The sequence below is a fragment of the Pezoporus flaviventris genome, unplaced genomic scaffold (assembly GCF_033815535.1).
Source record: "Pezoporus flaviventris isolate CSIRO_AGI_PZ_B2104156 unplaced genomic scaffold, CSIRO_AGI_Pfla_v1 ptg000097l, whole genome shotgun sequence".
NCBI classification, from domain to species: domain Eukaryota; kingdom Metazoa; phylum Chordata; class Aves; order Psittaciformes; family Psittacidae; genus Pezoporus; species Pezoporus flaviventris.
Window position 1 is genome coordinate 3280172 of NW_026892645.1, and position 23332 is coordinate 3303503.

Below are 23332 nucleotides of genomic sequence, written 5' to 3' on the forward strand. Positions count from 1 at the left end.
TGACCACCCGAACCACTGCGTCTTCCGGCCATCCCACAGACAGGACCATCATGTCATCCCAGGTGACAGAGATGGCGTAGCCGTGTCCTGTGTGCCATGGTGGGCACCTCGGCCTGCAGTGACCTAAAGGAGACCCCATCCTCCTGCCTTCTCCTCTGGGAGAAGGGGAAGGGGACCACCAGGTGCCTGTTGCATGGCAGGGCCCAGAAGACCTTCACTTTTTGCATTGCCCCCACTCCTTTCATCCCCCCTGCAGAAGGACCCCCCCTGCCACTTAGCCTCCCGCAGCCAACCCCACTCTTAGCAGGGTTCCCAACAGCACGACAGTCATCCCCAGACCCACAAACGCTTCCAGCCCTGGCTGCTCCACAGCAAGATGGCAGCAGGCAGGGCACGGCAGCGCTGCAGCACCCAGTTCTGCTCTGGGCTCCATCCCCCTGATGTTGCCTCCCCACCGAGTGAAAAACGCTGCTGAAAAGGAAACTGCAAGCGAAGAGCAGACACCACCAGTGCAGAACAATTCACATTTATTAGTTCATACAGCTAACACTCGCTACACATGCATTCAACACTTATTGGTCACATTTCCACAGGTAGTCAAGTCACAGAGCAGAGCAGCGGAGCAGGGGCAGGTCGGGCTGACACGGACCTGCACCAGTCCCACCGCACCAGGGGGACCGGCTGTGCCACGGCACGCTCGAGACGTGCCAGCAGAGACATTCATTTGGTCATAGTGTAGTGACAGGGAGGCAGCTCCCGAGGGGTGCCACATGGGGCTCCTCACCTCCTCACGCTGTGGGTGACGGTGGCAGTGGCCGGACAGTCTCCTGCCCCAGCCCCAGCTCTGAGCGTGCCAACGTTCACCGTGTGTCATGCCGAGGCAACATCCTGCTTCCCTGATTTACACAAGGGATTGTGGGAAAAATGAAGTGTTTTACTGGGGGAAACCATCACCTGGAACAACAGCAGCAGGACCCCAAGACCGGGACCGACCCATCTTGGAAACAACACGCAAACCAGCAATGGGCTGGCACAAGCCCATGGCAGCAAACCGGACCCACTTCCTCCTGCAGCACCCTGACTCCCAGGACATACACGAGGGCTCTGCAAGGTCCCAGGCTACAAATGCAGCCTCTGCATCGTGTCTGCACCAGGACAGCGCTGGAACAGTGGCTGGATGGGCACCAACAAAAGCTAAACTGGCAAAAGCCATGTCCTGCCCTGTGGCTGCAGGCAGGGCCTCCCCTGCAGCATCACAGACACTGCCGCACTGTCACACACAGCCACAGGACACTGCTCACCCTGTGAACAGTGGCCCATTGTGGCAGTGGCCACAGTGCTCACCACCATGGCACAGCAGTGCTGGGTGAGAGCACCGTGTGCACAGCCCAATGCCTTCCTGGGGGCCAGGAGTCCAAGTCAAAACCATCACCCGCAGGCTGAAATGCTGTGGCAGGAACAGGAACCAAGCCACAACCCATGAGAAGGGAAACAATTCCACCATCTCCCCCCCTGCTCTTCAAACACGGGCAGTATTTTGTTTTTCACACAATCCCTTTGAGATGATAAACAGGATGTCACACGAGGTAGTTTAGTTATGGAAATTGAGTCAATAATGTTATCAACTATTACAAGACATTTTATAAATTGAAAGAAAACAATGAATCACAAAAGGCTTTGTTAAGGTTGATCGTCATCTGGTTTCAATTTCTGTTTCTTTTTGCCCTTGGGGGCATTTCTTCCACTGAACCATGTTGCTTCTTTCATAGACTTGTTAGAGGTCAGCTGCACACGAGCTCTTTTCAGTTTCATCTTTTTCAAGGGGAAGGCATTGCCTGGATTGGCATCACCAGCTCTTTGGAGGGCTGGCTGAAACTCAGATCTGCAGGTCCTGGCCACTGAGAGGGCTGGGAACGTGGTTTTCAGCCCTGCAAACTTTTCCTGACTCTCATTCAGTGCTGGCATCAGCTGTAACTGAACCATGGTCACTCTTCAGTCTACAGCCTGACCCATAATGATAAAGCTGTACAGACTGGAAACTAAGATGCTGTAATTCATAAGCAACAAACTGAGTGCAGGAAATACTGCAACTGGCTGCCAGGGACATACTGGGAAATTCCCATTTTCCCCTTGTCCACGAGCACTCAAAACACATAAGGCAGAAGGATGAGGGGATGTGGAAATACACACAAACCTCTCCCAGCCCTGGGAGCTGATGTGCCTTCAGCAGAAGTGTGAGGTTACCAAAACCTGCTTTCCATGCAGATCCCCGTGCAACAGGTCAAACGGCAACGTGCTCCTTCGGGATGCTTCAAACATTAGAGCACACCTAAGCCTTCAGTAGGCAAACTTCCCACAAGCCAAAGAGAAAGCTTTCCCCCTGAAATCGCTATATGGGACTTCATTCAGCTTTTACTGGGTCCTCCAAACAAGTCATGAAAGAAGCAACTGCTGCAACATCAAAACCAGGGTTTCTCTGAGTCACATTTTAAATACTTATCCCTGAGCTTCTGTGCATTGCAAACAACACACCGTGAACCCGGAGAAACACCACAGCTTGATACTGACATCCCATGCATTACCCTTGATTTACACATCATCTACAACTTAAAAATCAGCTTCATACTTAAACTAGTTCCCCAAGTTTCCCCCTTTCTCCTGCCCTTTATGTGGCAGGGATGATTGCCGCTTATTATCCTGAGAAATAACAACATTTTCACAGACACCAAGCTTCATAGCTTCAAATCAAAACCAAGAAAGAAGAAAGAATGAACGGTAAATAGCACATTCACAGGAGAGCTTTTTTTTTTTTTTCCCCTTTTTTTTTTTCATTTAAAAAAACGTAGTAAAGATAAAAGAAATTCAAGTTTCTTTAAAAAAAAGGTTGGTTTGAAGGACAAGACCAAAACCCCTTCACCTGAGGTGGTTCTGTTCTGTGCAGAGGCCTGAAGAGCGAGGGCAGATCTGATGCGTGCGGCAGAGGGAGGGACAGGCAGCGAGTGGAGTGCCACTGATGTGAGCTTGAGCCTTATGGGCTACTGCAGGGTGAGGGCAAAACCACCCAGGGCTCGCCCTGTGAGCAAAGCAGCCCTGCAAACACACTGTCAGAGCGAGCAGGCCCGGAGCTCTGCTCACTCTCATAGCCTCAGCCCAAGTAACACCAGCACACCAGGAAAACGGGTGTTCCCACAGTTATCACTGTGACTGACCACTTTGCACTGATCACCCTGGAGATGCCGTGTTCTCTCTTTAGTTTTTGTGTGATGGGAGACAGCAGCAGCTCAGGATTTGAAGGATCCAGAGCTGCACTGCGCTCACCCAGAGCGTGCAGTGGCTCTGCACAGCTCTGTGGGCTAGCAGGCAGGAGATGGGAATATTGAGCACCACTGCATTATTAACAATTAAAAAGTAGTTAATGCATATGCAAAACGGCTGGAGAGTTCTCTCCTGCTGCACTGGTTTTGCCCTCCTCAGGTACCTGGCATCTCTGAACGCCCTAGTTGTCCCCCAGCCCTCTCGAGAGGCCAGGCATGCTGAGGACAAGGGCTCACTACTGACACACACAGTGGGGTCAAGACTCAGCAGCCTGACCCAAAGGCAGGCAGTGGAAGAAAACCCCAGTTGCTTTCAAAAAGCTTTTGTTCAGGTCCCAGGGACCGGTCACTTATGCTGGGACTCAGCCCCATCAGCTGGAGCAATTTCTGCTCTGTTCTCTGCACAGGGTGACCAGTTCCAACCTGTAAAACAGCAACCAGGACACCTCAGCTGAGCCTCTCTGAATGCGTGAGCCTGAGCTTTTCATATTTATGTCCCAAATCTCTGTTCAGATTAAAAGTAACTCTTCAGCCTTCCATCTGCACAAATGCTATGAAGGAGAGGAGGGGGTCAGTCAGCCAATTTATCTTTCAAATCGGGGATAAAAATTGACTTGTCATGGCAGAAAATTCTACCAAAGACTATTATTGTTGATTGATTCCTCTATGACAGAAGGTCAGATAAGCAAGAGCAGATAGGTACCAAAGATAATGAACTTCCCCCTACTAGCATTAAGCACAAATAAAATATGAGTCCCTGTAAACCGAATGCTACGTGAAGAATGGAACAAAAATTCCAACCTTTCCAGGGTGTCCTTCAAACCAAATTCACAAATACATCTAGTGACTGACCTAACGTCTCTACGTCTCTAGCTACATTCCTACCTTCTCATAATACCTGAGTTTGCAATGCAACATTCACTTTACCCTGTTTAAAAAATACAAGTCATTAGAGGACTTGGTGCAGAAGATATTAAGAATGACTGTCCGGTGAGCTAGATTCTGGGTTGATACTTTAGCTTCTTCCTTACTTGTCAGTTTAGCAAGGCTTTTCTACTCCCTACAACAAATGGGTTATTTGGTAACGGATGCTGCTGCCAATCAACCTTTGTAAAATTTGCTTCATACAACAGAAAGTAGAACATTCTTGTCCATTCATCATCAGAAATGAATTTTGGTTTTTTTTGTTGTTGGTACAGCATTAGTCTTGGGAGTCCATTTTGGATAAACACAGCACACCTAATAGATTATTGTTGTTGGATATTTGGCAATGTGATGACCACTTTTATGTACATGAATTAAAACAAACTCTTATTCACCAACAGATCATAATAATTCAATAACTGCAGAACAGAATTACTCCTATGCAATTGTAACGATTCCTTGAGTGTATAAAACAGCAAGCCAGAAGATAACCCGTAATAAAAAGATCATATCAAGCTATTTGGAAATTAAACTTAAAAGCTGAGAAACACTTCCTAACTTACAAACAGATATACTAACATCTTCCCATTTACACTTGAGGTATGTATGCAGAAGGCTTTCCTGAGAAATACACGCTTGTCCCATTTGACAGTCAGAAAGTAAATGAGATTCACGGAACCACCTTTGGATTGTGGAGCTCTGTCAAGCTGAACTGCTGCTGCGCCCAGCAGCTCGTACCCGTAACATCCTATTTAAATAATGAAAAATGAGCAGCTAGTGGACTTTTAGGAAAGGGAAACCATCAAGCTGGAAGAATCCCAAGCGGGATTGCTGCCGTGGGTCCTGCGTGAGACCACGGCTGCCTACTATGCGAGAGATGTGCCAAGCCAGTGGGTCACAGCATCTCTTGGGCTGCAACCGAGGAAGCAGCCGCTGGGTGAAGGGGAAGGAAAGACAACTTTGGTGAATGAGGTTTTTCTCCTGATCACCATCATATTCATCTCACAGCAGCTTCAGTACCTCTGAGCAGTACTCACTTTGTGCCCTCATCAGCACAAGACAAAAAGGTAGCAACTGGTTCCTCTTACCCTGAAGAAAGAGAAGCTGTTTCCCAAAGTGTTTTTAAAACAGCATTCAAACATTTGTTGATGAACCCTCTTGCTACATCAGATTCATATCTAAGGACACAGGGAAGGAAATCCAGCCAGGGCAACACAGCTGCCTAGGAGAGTGACTGAGTCTTTGAATGTTAATTCTGAATGAAGGAGATGAGAACAAGGTGTCTCATCCAATTTCACCACCACCACCACGAGCTGGAAGCTATGATGTTACTCATGAGAATACCCAAGTTTAGAAAACAACAGCACTTAGCAATTGCTCAAGCAGCTAACCAGTTGTGATTAACCCAGCTCTCCATGCAGTGGAGTAGTGTGGAGGTTGTGAGACGGAAAATGCAAGCCTTGCAACACCTAGGACAGAACAGTTTATCAAGTACTGCATTAATAGCATTTTCCTGGTAGAAGGAATTCTACAAGCAGCAAAACAGTTCTGGCAGGATATGAGTATGGATTATGCATTCCCCGAGTCCAGCAGAGAAAGCCATGCCAGAGAACACTGGAGTCCCTTGCCCCATTACACAGGTCACACTGAACCACAGGGTACATTAACTATTGCCAGAAACAGACTGGGATTGCTGCAATTCAGAAGCCTCCTGAGTAGTCAGATACCACCTTGGAGGAACACACTCACAGGGGCAATCCTGCCTCTTCTCTAAGTAGTGTTTTCCTGCTTTTGTGAACCTAAAATGGATGTTAAGGAAGTGATGAGAAATTACTTGCAGTTCTCCAGCAACAAGAGTACCTTTGTATAATGCCAGGAGCCTGCTATAAACTGCAGCAACACAGTTTCAGTCGAATGGAGAGGTGCTGCAGCAACAGTGAGAGGCCAGTGGGTTAGGCTGGGGTTGGGGCAGAGCCCATTCCTGCAGCTCCCAGGAGGGGACAGGAACACTGAGCCCCTTACAGCTTGGGAATATTTATCCCACTGGGGCAGGATTCAGGGAAACTGCAGGAACTAAACCTGCACCTGAAAACTGCCAGGGGGAAAAGAAACCAACTGGCTAGAGAGACTTTTCTTTCTTCTCCACTTTCTGCCTTTTAAAAATTATATTTAGAGATAAAAAGCTTGGCACTTCTCTAACACCCACTTCACCAAAATCGTCCATCTAGGATACTAACAGCTCTGTCGATGCAGTGAGGCCATTTGCTCTCTACGACAAATGCTTTTGGATACAAATCATGGAAAGAGCAGTGCACAAACAGCATCTTCTCCTTGAGGTAGTCTTAGTCATCTTGGTCCCGAGCCCCCAAATACAAAAGAACTAACCCTAACAAACACTGTAACATTAAACATCTTCACATTCTGTAAACCGCTGGAGAATGCATCTGCTGCATTCATACAGAACCATGTGCATCGTGTTGAAGATCATACATTCAACTCTGTCGTGAAATAAATATATAGGAAAAAGAGTAAAAAAAAACAAAACAAAAAAACAAACAAAAAAAAGATTCTTGCTACAACAGCAGGGACACCACTTCCCTGGCTCCTGCCTGGATCGCGTTTGCGCCCCTCCTGGGGTGAGCCAGCTCCCTGCCCCAGGCACAGCATAAAGCACTGGCCTGGCCGAGCTCGGCTCACTCTTTGCTCACACTCGTCTTGCAGGAATGTAGAACAGCCTTAAACAGGAGAGGCAGCTGCTCCAGGGGAACATTCACCATTTTTCCTGGTAAGAGAAAAACCAGAATTAGCAGCCACTCCTGAATCAGATTTCAGAGACACCTAAGCCAGCAAGGCGAGCAATGGTTTTACCTTGAACCTCTCAGAGAAACAGTTAATCATCCTACCGCTACATTAGACATTTGATATTCATTTGGACACAACAGGATTTATTATTTACTGAATAGAAAACAAAATAAATGGTCAAAGTCAGATCAAAATGATTTCTCCACAATGGAGCAGTATTTATAGAAACTGGGAAAGACTAAATCCCGTCTCTCCTCAAACTCCCTTGTTGATCTCAATGAGTAAATTATGAGAGCTACTCTGTGATTATTATCTTGTTCATTACGACAGACTAGGATGAAGCACACAGAGCCTTGACACAGGGAGGCAAGTATCTCCCTTTGCCATAACATTCAGGAACAAACAATGTTTTAGTAACACCAGACCCTGTAGACCTAATTAGTGACACAACTGCATTTGAAAGTTCACCTGCAGATTTCAGAGGTCCAAATGAGCTGAAACCTAGGGGTTACACTGAGTCTGCCCACTGCTCTCTCTACCATCTGCTCCATAATTAAGCACCATTTCAGGGCTCTCTGTTTCTTATTACTACTCAAATCAGGATTGCACCCTTTTAAGGCAAAATGCCTCCGAGTTGGGATTGAAAGGAAGAAAATAAAAGGAGAACCCCCCACGGTACTTAAAGGGCAGTAGGTCAGAGCAAGGCATGTCTTTTTGGAGCAGGACATAACACTGCATCTGCCAGCATTACAAGGACAGCTTGCAAAGAGCGAGTCCGGCTGGGTGAGCTAGGGGTGATGGGAGATGGGCTTAAAGGTGGGTGAGGAGCTTTGACAGAAGAAGGTCCCACACACACGTCTTCCAAAGTTGGCAAGATTTTCACTGTTATAAATTGTTTTCTTTCAAAAGAAGCAAATTTCATAACTTGTACATGATCCCATGGGAAAAGAGCTCAAAAAGTTACCTGCAATATATCGTATCTCTGGCAAACACATCATTAAATCCGGAAAACGGTTTGGCTGGTGTGGATATTTGTACTCTGTGAAGTCCTGGCAAACATACCAGTACCGCTTATTCAGCTGCTCCAGTTGGGATGCATTGGTCAAACCCCTGATGTCTGAAAGGGAATACAGTTAGAGCAATGAATGAAAACATGACAAAAACATCCTAGAAGAGCAGCAGCCTTGCACTTATTGCCATTTCTTCAGGAAAGACAGTTTTCTATAACTCTAAGCTTTGTCCCTGCTTCAGAGACTGCTCAGTTAGGCAACTACTAGAATTCCCATTTCCCCTCCTGGTGTGCCTGCATCACGTATGCATCTTTACACATATGTCTGAGCACAGGATTTCCTTCCACAGAGGGCCAAGATGAGAACAGCTACTGTCTTAAGCCGCTCATCTGCAGAGCTCAATCAACGCATTTGGAGATAACAGCTCCAGCAATCTTAAATCCCCATCTGCCTGGTGTAAAGCAGCTGTATGTCAAGGTTTAGTCCTCACAGCAGATTCAGCGTAATACTTCCTCAGACAGAAACATGTTGATTTTAGCTATATCATCCTGGCTGAGGAAAGCACTCAACTCTATAATTCAAGGTATCATCATATTTCTCCCCATCTGTTTATGAATTATGTCATATGAGCTTTATAAACTTGTCAACTTCCTGTTTTTAAATTTAGCTTTGCCAATGTCAGGCAACATACACAGAGGAAAAATGGGCATTTCCAAGCTATCAAACTGGCAGGACGTACAACTGCCACCCTTCAGTGTGATCAACAGCATCGGCATGCTGCTGGGAGTCCTGGGAAGGATCCAGTGCCGTGGAGCAAGGAAGCTGCAGACCCTTGGTACAGACTCGTATTGTAAGACCATCTGACGGAAGAGTCATTTATCTACTGCCCAAAAGCTGACTTTTAAAAATAATTCTCAGGTATTTCACATAAAAAATTGCAAACTTCAACTAAAAATAAAAGAAGACAGGAAGTTAATGAAAATACATTTTGGAAAACAATGGAGACAGCTCGAGAAGTGTATTATCCAGCGTCAGGAAACTGCCCAGGGAAGCAAACCGGAACCTCAGCCCGGCACAGATTGAAGCGTCAGCACTATCTCCTGCTGGAAATGAGTGGGGGAGGAGAGAGCCTGCAGCACGTTTTTACAGACTGCAACTATCTTTCACACTACAACAGACTTTGGGGACATTTATTTCCAAAATCACAGCTCAACACCATCCATTGAGCTTTGCCTCTCACAGTTCTCTTCTTTTACAACACGAAGAAACATTGACACTGGGCCACAACAAACGACCAGCACGCAGTGGATTGAGACAATGTGCAAGAGTGGAGACAGGGATAGGCGCTTCTGAGAACAAACACAACATATTCTGAACTATTCCAGCCCTCTACAGGTGTTAGGCAGCGACCAGGGTCTTCTCACATGTTGAAGAATTACTCTGCATGGATTCTGAAATGTCCAGGGTCTTGCAGCAGCCTGGACTGCCAGCTGTAATACCCTGGTTAGTCAACAGTCCCTTCTTAGGCTCAATTCACTGCCTGCATCTAAATACTTCATTCGTGATTACTTTTCCCTGTGAAGAGTTAGCATTAGGTGTAGCATCTAAAAAGCAGGAGGCCAGCTAGATGACCTAAGTACATATCCTGAATTTTAAATATGTATATCCTGGCATATAGATATTATATATATTTATATTTTAATGTATATTCTATATATATATTTTATATATAATCACATTTTATATATATATTAAATATATATATCCTGGCATTTTAAATAGCCAGAAAAGCTCAGAACAAATACATTTTCTAGTTGGGAATCTTCGAAAGCTTGTTATGCAAACAGCCAACATTTACTTCAGGAAAAGAAAGTGATGCCAATTAACTGGCTTTAAAATATCCTTCAGTTAATGGCTAAACAGTTATCTAAAGCAATAATACTTTTAGATGAAAAGTCTGTTAGCAGCTGGTAAGTCACCCAAACCTTATCCAGAAAGGTTTCACCAGTGTCCCTGCTCTGTTCTTATCCTGGCATTGGTACCCTTGGTATATATGTAAAATGACACACTTACTGTGCTTGGTCCCTGTATTTAAAGGCAATAAAAACTGTCTAAGCAAATGAATTCATTTACTTCCAGGATTTCTTCAGGTGGGTACCCAAGTATCCTGCTCTTCATGCGTATGGTCTACATAATGGTAAACACAGAAGTTTCAGAGCTCCAGTCTCTTCATTGATCTCAGATCCCTTCCTCTTATTTCTCATCAGGGAATCAAAGACTGCTTAGACGGTTTCAGAGAATTTCTCCATTGGGGCCAATACCTCCTTTTCATGGACTCACCTTGATTTAGGAAGTTAATGGCTTTCATACATGCATACTCCTCATTGCTGACTTTCAACTGGTTAAATTTGCGAAAGAGGTAGATCAACCGCTCCATCACCTCCATCCCCTCTTCACTGAATCTGGAGGACAGAGATCACACATCAGTGTATACAGGACAGAGTCCATACAATAAAGGCAAGAAGCTTATTAAAATAATTTCAGAGAGTTTAACATCTTCAAGGAGACTTAACAAAATCTGTCATGAAAACTGCCCAAAGTCTGCTGGCACCACTATTAAAGTAGAAGGAAAATTACTCTCAAAGACATGACTGCTATAGATATTTTAGCAAAACCCAGCTCTTGGTGATTCAGTTCATCACCAGCCTGCTCTGACAGAGGAAAAGGTTTGATAGAGCCAGAAATCTGCACAAACTGCTTGCGTGCTTGTACGCACGCTGCTTTGCCTCTCTACACTTGTACTTCCCCACATTTCAATGAGGATTGTGCCTCTCTCGGGCTCCTCCAGTGATACAGCACTGCAGGCACATGGAGCCCAGATCCCGCTGCACAGATACTGCTTCCCAGAACAAAATCTGTTTCCAATAGGAAAAGTGCCTACAATTTCCTGTATCTGTATAGTGCTGCTGGAAATAGCTTTGCTTTAACACTGAGGAATTACACTGGGTCATGTGCAACAAGTGGCACACACTTCATTTATCTGACAGACAGGTGAGGAAGCTCACCTCCTGAAAATTCCCAGTGACTCACAGAGCTCCTGTGCTTCCACAAAGCCTGTTCATTATGGTTTGTTCATTTTCCTCAGCTGAGAGCTTCTGGAGTGAGACATATTGCAGGAAGGCTGGGATCCTTCTCACAAGTACAAATATACACGAAACCACAAATAACCAGTGTTAAAGGAAGTGGAACTGCAGGGGATGGCCTAAGGTTGAATTGTGCTGAGTCTAAGGAACGTGTGCTGCTTCTTTCTAAACTTTCCCCCTCAAATAGGATTCATTGCACTTAATTAATGTGCATCAAGATGCAAATGGGAAAGCACTGCTGCTAGTGTCACTGTCAGGGATCCTCTGCTGGGATCTAGATCCATGATCCGTACCAGCCCTGGAGTATCTCAGCAGGCAGAGCTACATTCATTTCTGATTCCGTGCCATTTGATGAAAACAAGCTGTTGTTTCTCCTCAATGTGCACGCTCGCCAAGGGAAGCCAGTGAGAGATGGGCAGGAGAGCGTGCACTGATGCACAGGGAATGCAGATCTTCCCAAAATCTCCTGGGAAATTGCATGATGGAGGTTTTGCAGGTGCAGAATGAGATCCTCCCGCTGACAGGGGTGCCAGGCTGCTTCTTCAGGAGTGATGCCCCGTGTGTGCACCATGATAAAGCCATGGTGTAACTGGAGCTGGAGGAAGCAGATTGCTGCCAGTGCCCACAAACATACTCCGGGACCATCCCACACGTGCCAACAGCCAGAACAGCCTCTTGGAAACACATCTCATAGCAATACCCCCGGTTTCAAAGACACCACATACTGCAAAAATACTCAGAAGTGGGACAGAAGTGTTTAGGGAAGCTTCAGCTGTGCTCTGGCATTGTACAGCACAAAGAATACGAGCACAACCAGAAAGCCATCTTTGAATAGAGCAAAAAATAGAACCTTTTTCACTGAAGAATACCTTATTTTGGCATGTGTGTTTGTTTACTTCAAAGTTATTTGTAAAATGCATGGTGGAGTTTGACCTCAGAGAAGTGAAAACAAGCTGTCTGAACTGCAGGTCACTTCTTCAAGAAAGCAATATTGTAAGCGATGAAAGCCTTGTCGGCTAATCTAAAGTTGTACAAGTTTTCTTGCTCTCAAGTTGACATTAAAAATCGCGCAGGTGCAAGATTGCAAAGCTCAAGAAGTTAATGAGCACAAAGACCACTCAGTTGTGTGCTGGGTTTAATTGTTTTTAGAGCATGCACATTTTTACCAGCCACTCATCACTTCATAAATCCAGGAGAGCTCTTCTCTCACTCCTGCAGTTCAACTGTCTCACTTTTCCGTGCATACTTTCCTCCCCCTTTCAAACAAAGCGGTTCTGTTTTTCACAGCCCTATTTCTTCTCGAGGACTGACTCCTCCACACACTTCTCCTCGCAGTTTACACCAGGCAAGTTTCTGGCTGAGAGTTATCGGGATCAGCTGGGGAGGAGGGGGAAGGGAAGCGCTATCAGGAGTGCTGGGGGAGGTCAGGAATCTATTCATTTCATATTCATCTCCAGAAAAACAGCACAATAAAGGAAAACATTTGATCTAGCAGACAAACAGAACATTTAGCCAGTTGTTAGCAGGGATTAAAACACACGGGCTGGAGAGCTCATCCTATGCTTTCATTTGTAACCTACCTAAGCATTACCACTGCACCCATCATTTTGCTAAGTAAGAACAAGAATTAACCCCAAAGTACCAGACTATGGCAGCTCAATGAGACTTCTTCAGCCAGCTGTGAGATGTAATGAACTTCTGTTTGCAGTCATTACTGATCAATGCCAGAGGAAATGGGGGCTCTTTGAGAAAGCCCATGAGTCAGACACCTCTCTGAAAGAGCTCCTCCCAAATCCAAAGGGATCAGCTTCTCCACAAGTGTATTGGACAGAAGACTGATACTCATGAACTATCCCACTGCCACCTGCAGACAGTCAAGCTAGAACTACCATAAAGACAACTGGGAGGGAGCCATGCAGCCTGAGACCCCTTACCTGTGCAACTTCCCACTAAATGGCTTTTTTGGTGTGCATTTTCCTATGTCACAATGACAATTAATGATACTTGAAAAGCTAAATCAGAAGAAGAGACTGCAGAAACATTCTACTCCTGAGAACACCTATTTTCATCCATGTGCACAGATCTTCTGCGAAGGACTTTTTGAGGCGACCAGCTCTGAATTGCTGGTTTCTGAAGGGCGAGGATTCCTCCTTTGTCTTCTTGTCTTACTCTCGCTTGTATTTATCACAAACGCAAAATGGAAACAAACACTTCTCTTTTGAGGCTCTGACCAGGACAGCAGGAATAAAAGGACAGCTGAATGCAGGAAGAGGTGTTATTGTGGTTTTCTATGACCCTTACTGCTCCTTACAGGAGCAGCACCAGATGCACGATGAATGGCCAGGCAGAACAGCACTGGGAAGGAACCTGCCCCAGGAAATGAGACAGCTGGGTCCAGCTCCTGGCTTGTCCACTCCTCCATGGTCTCAGCCAGCCAGTGCCTCTGGGTGTCGAAACAGATGCACAAAGGAACCTCAAAGAACCATTAAGATCCTGCAATGGCTGAGGACCACATCAGTATTTTAAATCTCTACTCATCACTTACATCCCCTGGTGGCTCATGCAAAATCACCATACCTAGCAAGGGCAGAGTGCAGGGTGGGCAGCAGTTTCCATAAACCCTACCTATTCTGCCATAATAATGTGAGATTGTGAGTCTGCTACCAGAAGGAGGATCTGTCTGGCATCAAGACTGCAAAAACCCCACCCAAACCAAAAAATCAACACCCTGACCAAAATGATAAATGAAAAGCAGGGTCCTCAGAGCACCAGATAGTAAATGCTATAGAAAAAACAAGAGCTAAGTTGCAACATCTTTTAAATTTATGTAATCAAACCAAAGAAACAGCAATTAATAATGAACACTTTGATGATGCAGATAACCAGCTTTGAGAACAACCTTTCCACACATCCAAAGGGTTTTTAAATAAGACTTTCTGTCCCGAAACTCAGGGTTACCCAAAGTGTTGGTTAGTTTTACTCTCCTCATGAAAAAGACAGTTCATTGGGCTGTGCTGGTGGACAACAGCATTGGTGCAGGAAATTCAAACAGCATCATGTACCTTTCCCTGCAGAAGGAAGTTTTGACTCAATACTGACCAACCATGGCATATTTTCTAAGCCTGGAACATCTGTTCCCTAAAAAAACTGAAAAGGAAAACAGCTGCAGGTGAAGTGACCTGTCCTGGGAGAGGTGGCAAATTGGTCACAGGGCACCCACCATCTCCTTCAGCTCTAGATCTCACTCCCTTACCCACAGACTCAGCCTGATATCTCACCTGTGCAGCTCATCATCAGAAGGAGAATACTTGGAGGTGACGTCTGCAAGGTCACCAAAGATCTGCTTGCTGTAAACAGTCAGCGAGGAGAGCAGGATGAGCTCCTGCCATGTAGAGCTGAGCAGGCAGGTATAGTCCTTGATGGAGAGTTCACAGAAGAACGGCAGCTTCTTGATCCAAGCAATCTGCCTGAAAAGCAATTCATCCGCCAGACGACACAACAACGCAAACAGCTCTGCCTGAGTCACTTTATACCTGCAGGCACAGTTAACATGAAGGCATAAAATCCATTAAAAACATTGAATGACATCATTTCACCAGGCACCTGAAAAGCAAGTCAAAACCCCACAGGAATTCACGTCCAAGTGCCCAATGTGCCAGTTCCCAGGGTGTTGCAGGAGCTCTGATGGTCAGCACCCATCCTGACCGGCTGAGGGATGCGAGAGGAGCCACCCCAACTGCTGGGGTCACCCAGCCCACCAGCACCCAGCCTCAGAGAGCCCTGCAGCTCTCACTACAGAATACCCAGCTTTTTTCCACCTATGTGTATTTTGCCAGCTACCGTGCTTACTACTAGGCATTCTGTACAGTTAATGCAGTCTCAGGGCTGAAACCCATCGAACTCCACTCCTGCGCAGCCTCAGCCCGGCCATGCGGCCTGGAACCCCACAAAAGGTCTGTGCATGCCATCTCCAGCCCCAGGCAAGGGCACAGGACATGCACAGGTTGGGGTCTGGTTTGCTGCTTGCACTGCAGTTACATCTTTTCCCAGGGGATGTGCTCCCTGTGCCGATCAAACCGTGAACACATGCACCCAGCAGCCCCCTCGCTGTCAGCAGCGCCTGTGGGTGCAGGCAGAGAGGGCCAGATCAAAAGGACATCCAGGAGCACGCAGCTCTGGGCAGCCTCTTGCACTCACACCGTGCACACTCACCCGTCTTCAATGAGCATCGGCGTGCCGAGTGGCTCCAGGTCCTCCGCTGACACCAACTGATTGATAAGACTGTGGGACTGGGGGTCCAGGCTGCGTGTCTGGGGGGGCATCAGAGCCGAGTGAGCAGAATAGCTAAAAAGGTGCGGGAGGTACTGATAGTGCGTGGACACCGGTGTCCCGATATATTGATCCCTGAGCGCAGCGAATCCATTCAGCTCCACGGACCTACTGGAAAAGGAAAAGCTTTTTAATATACCCCCCAGATTCCACCCAATCCATTAAAAGGTTGTATCTAGCTCCATCAGAAATGTTAATAAAAATATGGAAAGAAAACAGAATGGGAAATGCCTCTGTATTTAAACTTTCACTGGGAATAATTTAGTGTGCAGACCAAACGACTTACATTTGCCTCATGTTGAGCCTGGCTCCATGAGCAGCCATTCAGATTAACAAAGCATTTCCACCCCAGCTTCCTTAAAGGCTAGAATTTGGGATTGTAAACTAAGTATTTATGCAAGCAGTGAACACAAATATCTCCCAGGTTAAGATGCAACTGAAAGCAGATGGAATGCAAGTCTGAGATGCTCGCTGTGTTTACAATTGAAGGCTGCATCAGGAGGCTGGCACTAACAGTAACTGACGTTAATATAACAGCATCAATTAGTCACCTAAATGGAGTAATTTATGTTCAAAATCTGAGAACAGTGCAGAAAAAGCTTATTCAGAATGAGCAGTGAAAGGTAACCAAGCTCCCATGACCTGCAGAAAAGACTACTGATACAAGAGACATATTTTAAATAAGATTTCTTTTTTTGCCTTCTTTTACATTTGCTCATGAGGGTTTCACCTCCCAGTTCAATTCTCTTCAATCCAGTGGCTGTCTTAAAACACAATTAGAGATGTAAGAATCAGGGAAAGGCAGTCAAGATTACTGCCATAAGGAATTCTTCCAGGAGTCATTCCCACCTTGAAGATGGAGTAGAAACAGGTGAAGGCTGGTTGCTCTCAGAAACTCCATTCCCAGGGGAACTATGGTCACTGTCTCCGTTGTTGCTCCATGACATGTTTGCTTCTCCCTCAAATTCTTGCCCAGACATAATTCTCTCAATCTCTTCCTCTGATATCTGTCAAGCACAGGATCATTATGGTTACTTCAGCTGAGAGAAAGAACAAGACAGAAGCTCTGTATGCAAACACCTTGACCGTAGGGTCACATCCAACAGAGATGAAATCACCCCAATACCAGGAGAAATGTTTTGCCATTCCTTTACATTTAACAACATACATGAAAAATTCTATTTACAGCTAATTGTGGTGACCTCCAGCAGAACAATTTAAGTGGCAAAAACATAGTAGGCAGGAATGGACAAATGAAAAGATGTCAAACACACACAGCAACAAGCTGTAAATCAGCGGCTGTCACACAGTGAAAAACCTGGGAGTAATTGAGGCCAGTTCATTGGGAACATCACTCAGTAGAGGCAGAGGTAAAGGCAAACAGAAAGTGGGGTAGGCTCTGGTTTGATAAAGCAATTGAGAGAGGCAAGGTGACATGTACAAAATTAGCCAGGAAAACACTTTCAGGGGATCACTGTTCACTATTTTTCCCCAGAGAAGAACCCGGTGGCACTCAAAGGAATCAAGTATCTAATACTTAAAACAAGTATTGGAGAGTAATATATGTGAAGCTAAAATAGACTAAAAAATAAAAAATCAGATCACTGAAGTATAAACTGGAGAAACATTGCACGAGTAGTGGGATAAATGTAACATAAAAGTTGTGGGGCTTTCTCAATTCTGTGTATGTCTGTATGTCCCTTTGCGAGGCTGTCACATAATATGGAAAGACCTTGAGTTAACATGCTGCAAGACAGTGCCATGCACTCTGAACATCATTTTCAAGAGCCAAACATTGCTCACAGAGGCACTAAAAATCGTTACCTGGCCAGAAATGAAATGTTTGTTCTTCAGCTTTAACCAGGATCTAATGCTGTTATAAATATCATGTTTGCAAACAGCAGGAATGCTCTGTCGTTACAGAGACTTTTTTACTGTTTGAGCTAGGCTCTCTCTGATGCTGACCACAGGCACTATCTGATTCTTGCCTTTCTCTCAGTCTGCTATGAAGGATCTAACTGAACAAGCAGTGGGTCTGGTTGCGTGGCTTCTCATGGCCTGGTTTTGGGCTGGGGTGACCAGTCTTTCCACAGGCACACAGAGCCACAGAAAATGCTTTCAGTGTTATTTCTATTTTATTAAAATAAATAGTAAAGTCCTAAAAGACCTCTTTTCCAGAAGCAAGCTGGAAATGGCCATCATTTCTCATATGTACAGTACAAGCTGTTGGGCTGAATTACCTCGTGCTTTACAAGACATCTCCAGACAAGCTGTGCCATCAATCAGTGAGACATTTACCGGGTGCCCCGCTTGCAACAACTGAAGGAATTGCAGCAGGCAGCCCCTGAGATTTACTGGGAGCTGTGGAGCTGTCCTTGTGCAGCTCACAAAGGACAGAGCACCTCGAGCCTGCCCGTGAATCCACACAGGCACCTGGGACTGCTGCGGGGACAAGCAAGCACGGAGCTTTATTTACAAATCTACAGTTCATGATGTATTTCTAATGCTCGCGGAGAGCCAAAGCCCTGCTATGCCAGCAGGAGGCACAGCATGGCTGAGAAAGGCTCAATCAGATCATCCCAAGGTGCTGCCACAGTCCGAGCCCACCACCGCAAGAGAGCTGTGTGCCAAGGGCAAGAGAGTAAAAGCTGAAGGGAACCATGAAGAAACAGCTGGACATGCTCACCTGGACAGGTCCAATGCTTTTGTTTCTGCCTCCTGGCATGCCATCTTCTCTGATTGCTGAAAGAAAACAAGCAAACCTAGGTGAAGAAGGCTACTGTTCAGTTCTTGGTGAGGAATGCTTCTGTTGGGTATTCCAGAAGTACACAAGAAGGTATCTACTGTTTTGAGGAAAAAATCTTTATGCCTTAAAAGATTCATTTTGTTCATCAAAGCAGTTTACATAGAAACCTCCAGTGCTTTCCAGGGCACTGGAGAGATCGAGCTGTACACGTCATGGTCCTCACCCTAACAGCATAAACACATCGATGGAGCTACAAGCATTACACAGGGAGTTTACTTTTTCGGGTGATCCATGAGTGACAGGTAATGCAGGAATAGCAATTCTTTAACACAATTAATTCCAGCATAATTTGAAAAATGGCACATGGAAAGCAACCCTGCTTCACCCTGGAGATAACCCAGTGAATGCCCACAACAGCTAGAAAAGTACATGTGAATGCCGGCCTTTCTAACTGCACTGCCCGCAGTGAACCACCATGAGCCAGACTCCACCCAGGGAGGCATGAACCAGTGCTGCAGCAACACAGAGATAAAGCACCTCAGTGGTAACTACTAACACTGCTGTCACTTCAGAGAGTCAGATCTCTACAGCTGTCACAGCAAATGAAGGGGAGATTTTACCTAGCCAGCTGCACACAAAGCTGTCACTGAGCATTCCAGTTACTAGCCCGAGCTCTGCAGTTTCATTTCAGAAGGGCAGCCCAGTTTCTCAATAGAGCAGCTGAATTTTTAAAGCTCTTTAAACAATTTCCAAGGAACTTCAACAAAGTCCAATTAAGGGGATTAACCTGGAGATGCTTCTCCACCTTCCTTTTCCATCTGCTTTTAACTTTATTGGCAGAGCAGCTCTGCAGAAGCTGACAGCACTCGAGCACCAGCCCTGCTCCTGGTGTGCTGCCTCTCCCAGGCCAGGTACAGCTGTTTATCAGGTCCCAATCTCTTTCCCACCGTGACCTGGCCAGACTTGGCAGGAGGCTCTCCCCAGCTGCATGGTGACCTTGCTGCTGCCAGCTGGCCTGGCCCTGCTTGGCACACAGGGCTGCAGGAGGCCCTCCTGAAGCAGAAAATGACACAAAATGTAAGGAAAAATTTGTCTGTTGCTTGATTTTAGATACCCTCAGCTCAAATCATCCTCGTCTGTGCTTGCAGCTCAGGGATTACACACACTCAGCTAATGCAATCGCAGCAAGGCAGAGCTACACACACCTCCACTTGCACCTAAACTGTGTTTTCCTGCATCACAACCCCCTCGTCAATCAATGCACATCACTACAAAGTGCCTGATGATTTACAACCATCGCTGTGGCACCTTCCAACAACGTTACGAGATCAGCACTGCAGTTTCAATCCTTCTATCACAAACTCTCTCACCTCCATGCAACAGCAAGTAGTTTTATTTAAAATGCCAGGCAGCATTCAGTAAGCAAACTGGAGAAGCCACAAACACAGGAGAGAAACCGACTGCAGTTACCTTTTATAACACACAAATCTCTTTAAGATACAGCAAGACAACAAGGTCTTTTTAACAAACATGGCTGTTCTATGCAAGTTTTTTCCAAAAACCCATTAGTTTCTCATGGAAAGAAAAGGGTCTGATACAAAACTGAGCTGTCCCAGTTACCTCTCTGTTACTCCCTTTAGGGTTTTTTTCTAACATAATGGAACTACAGTAACTGTTTTCCAATTTGGGGGAGAATTTCTCTACTTTTCCAAGCTATTTTATCGCTAATTGTGATCCATAAAGCTTCTCAGCTAACGGCATTATGAGCAATGGATAGAAATTGTCCGGATCTTTCGATTTCCAAGTGCTATCGGAGGAAAGGAGAGGGAAGCAGTGTGGTCACCGGGCCAGCAGGTGGCGCTCTGCCCCCGCGGGTGAGCTGCGCCTGCAGACACCGGGGAGCCTGCTGCCGGTACCGGACACGGCAGCGGGGGCAGGGAGCGGGCAGCGAGCGATGGGGCTTATAAAACCCCAAACAGCGCCCCCCAAGTGGCAAGATCCGGAGGCGCGGAGCAGTTCACGCTGCAGACCCTTAGGACACACGAACAGGTTCTGGCCGCCCTGAGCTGAGCTCTCATCACCGGGAGCTCAGCTGTGGTCCCCAGCAAGTGGAACTCCCAGAAATCATTTGTAATCAAAGCGGTCAGGAGATAAGCTTTCCATCTCAGCCCCAAGATACCCTTCCTGAGAAAGATCCTGGCGGATTTGCAGTAAATTGATGGAAGTTTTAGTGCTTTTGACAGGCGGCTTTCACAAGAAGGATGACACTGAAGGCATCGATAGCTGCATTTAAAAAACATGAGATGACACCTTTGTTTAGTGGTCCCTCTCACCACCCCACCTGCTCATCCAGGAGGGGAAGAAGGAGCACAACCAGCTACTGAGCTACGGCAGCACCCACTCCTGCTCCAGCTCCTGTGAGTTGCCATTAAATCAACAAATCTCTGCCTTCAATGGGTAACAATTCCCGAGATTAGAACACCAACAGATTGGAGTGAAGAGTCTATTCCAGTCTATTTTTTATTACTAATTTCTGAGCTAATAAAGATTTTCCATCCTGAAGATGATACTGTAGCATTTCATCAGTCTGTACACATGGGGACTAAGGGGTGGCTGTCCCTATCCCAGATCACATCTGCTCCCCAGTGACCTCGTACGTGGCAAAACCACCTTTGGCATTCCCAGCCCCACACCACTGTGCCTCATCAACCAGAGAAAGGTGGTAAGTGAAGACCCTCATCGCTGTGGAGCAGCTGCAGGTCGAAGCTCACACAATAAACAGGTAAATCTGACTCAGATGTCTTGGCATTTTAAAAGTCTATTTAAATGCACTGATTTTTGCCACATCAATATATTGAGGTAAAAATAGTGACCATTTCAATCAGGGAAAATGCAAGGTCAGATGTTAGAAAGGACAGTAAATCACCTTCCCTGAAAAAAGGGATCACAACGATCAGTCCTCCAAATATTTATACATGTTTTCAATTCATACAGATTTTTCCTCCAATACAGTAACAAAGTACTTCAGGAAGAATTTTTTTATGCATGTATAATTTTGCTGAAGCTTCTCTTTTTCTTGTCCAGAATTTGAGAGGCAGAACTGTAATACAGAAAGGCAGCTGAGCCTGGGCAGCTCACATTGCTAACACAGGCCCCAGCCTGTACCTTCCCCTATAAAAAGCCCAGTGTTCTTTACCTTTCCGGTTCATCCCCATCTGGAGGCATTTGAGCAGGCGGCAGTACTGGCATCTGTTGCGCTGTTTGCGTGACATGACGCAGTTCTTGTCCCGACTGCATCTGTAAACCCGCTTGTTGCAGATGCTCCTTTTGAAGAACCCCTTGCAGCCCTCGCAGGAGATGATCCCATAGTGCAGCCCCGTCGCTCTGTCCCCGCAGATCAGGCAGGTTCGCTGATCCACCCGCTCATCTGCAAGAGAAGAGGAAAGGCTTTGTGGTCAACAGAACAGTTTCACTGAGTGATCGGAGACTCTCCTGAGGGGACTGCAAAAGGCACTCTGTGGCCTGCCTGGATAGGTGTTCCCAAAGCTGAGCATGGCACAAAACACCAGTCTCGCCAGCCTGGCCATAGGTACTGACTCTGTGCCTCTGGTGAGGAGTAAAGGCTCCTCACCACCCTTAGTTTGGGAAACAAGGTGCTGTTTAGATTGTGAGGAGCACACACTGCAGCCATAAGAGGCCACACTGCTGCCAATGCCTGCTTCTGCCACGGATCAGGGTTTTCTACCTCCATGGGCAGTAGGTCAAACCCTGTCACCCTGGGGCCAAATGTGGCTTCCCTGACATACCTTATGGATTCCCTTAACAAAGAGTAGAGAGGAGAGTAAAGAAATGGATGCTGTTTTCTCATCATCATGGCACAAGCATGCTGTGCTGCCCCAGAAGTTTACTCCCAACATACAGGTTTTTTCTCTGGGCATTGCGCTTGGTGCCCAGTGGTGCTGGCACCCACTGTGGACACTCAGTAGGAAACCCCTTGAGTTTGTGTTAGGCCAGTTTGATGAAGCAGCAGTCACTGTCAGGTTCCTGCAGACCCATGGCACAGCACCAGAGAACAGCAGCACATGGCTGCAAGGGGAAGCTCCATTTCTCACCCTCCCAGCACTGTGACTGGATGCTTGGAGCAGGGGTGACAACGTGGCTCTCCCCAGCAGCCCTCATTGAACTTCATGCTGTTGTTGACATGAACGTTGAGGAGAAACAGGGTATGAAGAGCCCTGCCTCAGCTGCACAGGCCAGGGTGTGCAAATACAGAAATTGTGCCTGGCAGACACCAGTGCACACAAAATGCTGTGACACCTTGGGTATTCCTGGGGCAAGCACGTCCCTGCTTCTTCCTGCAGCTCCGGCTGCGCCAGCAAAAGCCTCACGACAGACATCACCATCCAGAGCCCGAGTGAATGTTACTACAGAAACAATCATACAGTGACGTGATTTTACTGTTCCTTTTCCAAACCTTTGGAAGGCTTTGATGGCTAAAAATGAAAACTGAGGACACCGAGCAACAGGAGCTGTCACATTAAATTCAGTATCTTCTGACTTTAACATTGCTTGAGAGCCAGAGCAGGAATGATGCACAGCTCAGCGAGAACCTGTGAGCAAGCAGTGGGCTCCACACACACATACACGGGTGTCAAACACAAAGGAAAAAGTACATGATGGCAGAAGAGAACCCAGATGGATCCTCACTCATGTGCATAGGGAGGCCTAAACCTCACTTCACATCAACAGGCAGCTACACTTAAAATAATGCCAGCAAGTTGCACCAGCAGCTTTTTCTGTAGCAGATGTTTAGCACAGGCAAGCAGCTTAACCCCTCACACACCAGGACAATCTGCCTTCCCTGCCCCAGTGTTTTAACCCATTAGTATCCCAGCAGATACAAACAGAGCTGCACTTTGAAGACAGGCGCTATTGAAGTGTGTGCAGGGTTACACACCAACCTGCAGCGTACTTCATGGGGCTGCTTTCTTAAACGTCACATAAACGTTACCCAGATAAACAGATCAACCTGGCTGAGCAAGGTGATGGGACTGAGCAACAGAA

At 46.3% G+C, this 23332-nt stretch overlaps 1 protein-coding gene across 5 annotated transcripts in view; it reads right to left on the minus strand.

The window, feature by feature from the left end:
- Positions 1 to 510: 510 nt before the first annotated feature.
- The window catches only part of NR6A1 (nuclear receptor subfamily 6 group A member 1), an 83639-nt gene continuing 60817 nt past the window's right edge, over positions 511 to 23332 (minus strand). For 3 of the 5 annotated variants that reach the window (XM_061476608.1, XM_061476610.1, XM_061476612.1), the window contains 8 exons: positions 21465 to 21695; positions 18209 to 18264; positions 16372 to 16529; positions 15406 to 15633; positions 14472 to 14726; positions 10391 to 10512; positions 8005 to 8157; positions 511 to 7020 (listed from right to left, as the gene is read on the minus strand). In XM_061476608.1, coding sequence (XP_061332592.1) covers positions 6932 to 7020; positions 8005 to 8157; positions 10391 to 10512; positions 14472 to 14726; positions 15406 to 15633; positions 16372 to 16529; positions 18209 to 18264; positions 21465 to 21695 — 1292 coding nt within the window. In that variant the 3' untranslated portion in view covers positions 511 to 6931. The remainder of the gene's footprint in view (positions 7021 to 8004; positions 8158 to 10390; positions 10513 to 14471; positions 14727 to 15405; positions 15634 to 16371; positions 16530 to 18208; positions 18265 to 21464; positions 21696 to 23332) is intronic. The other 2 variants (XM_061476609.1, XM_061476611.1) reach the window with 2 other exon arrangements.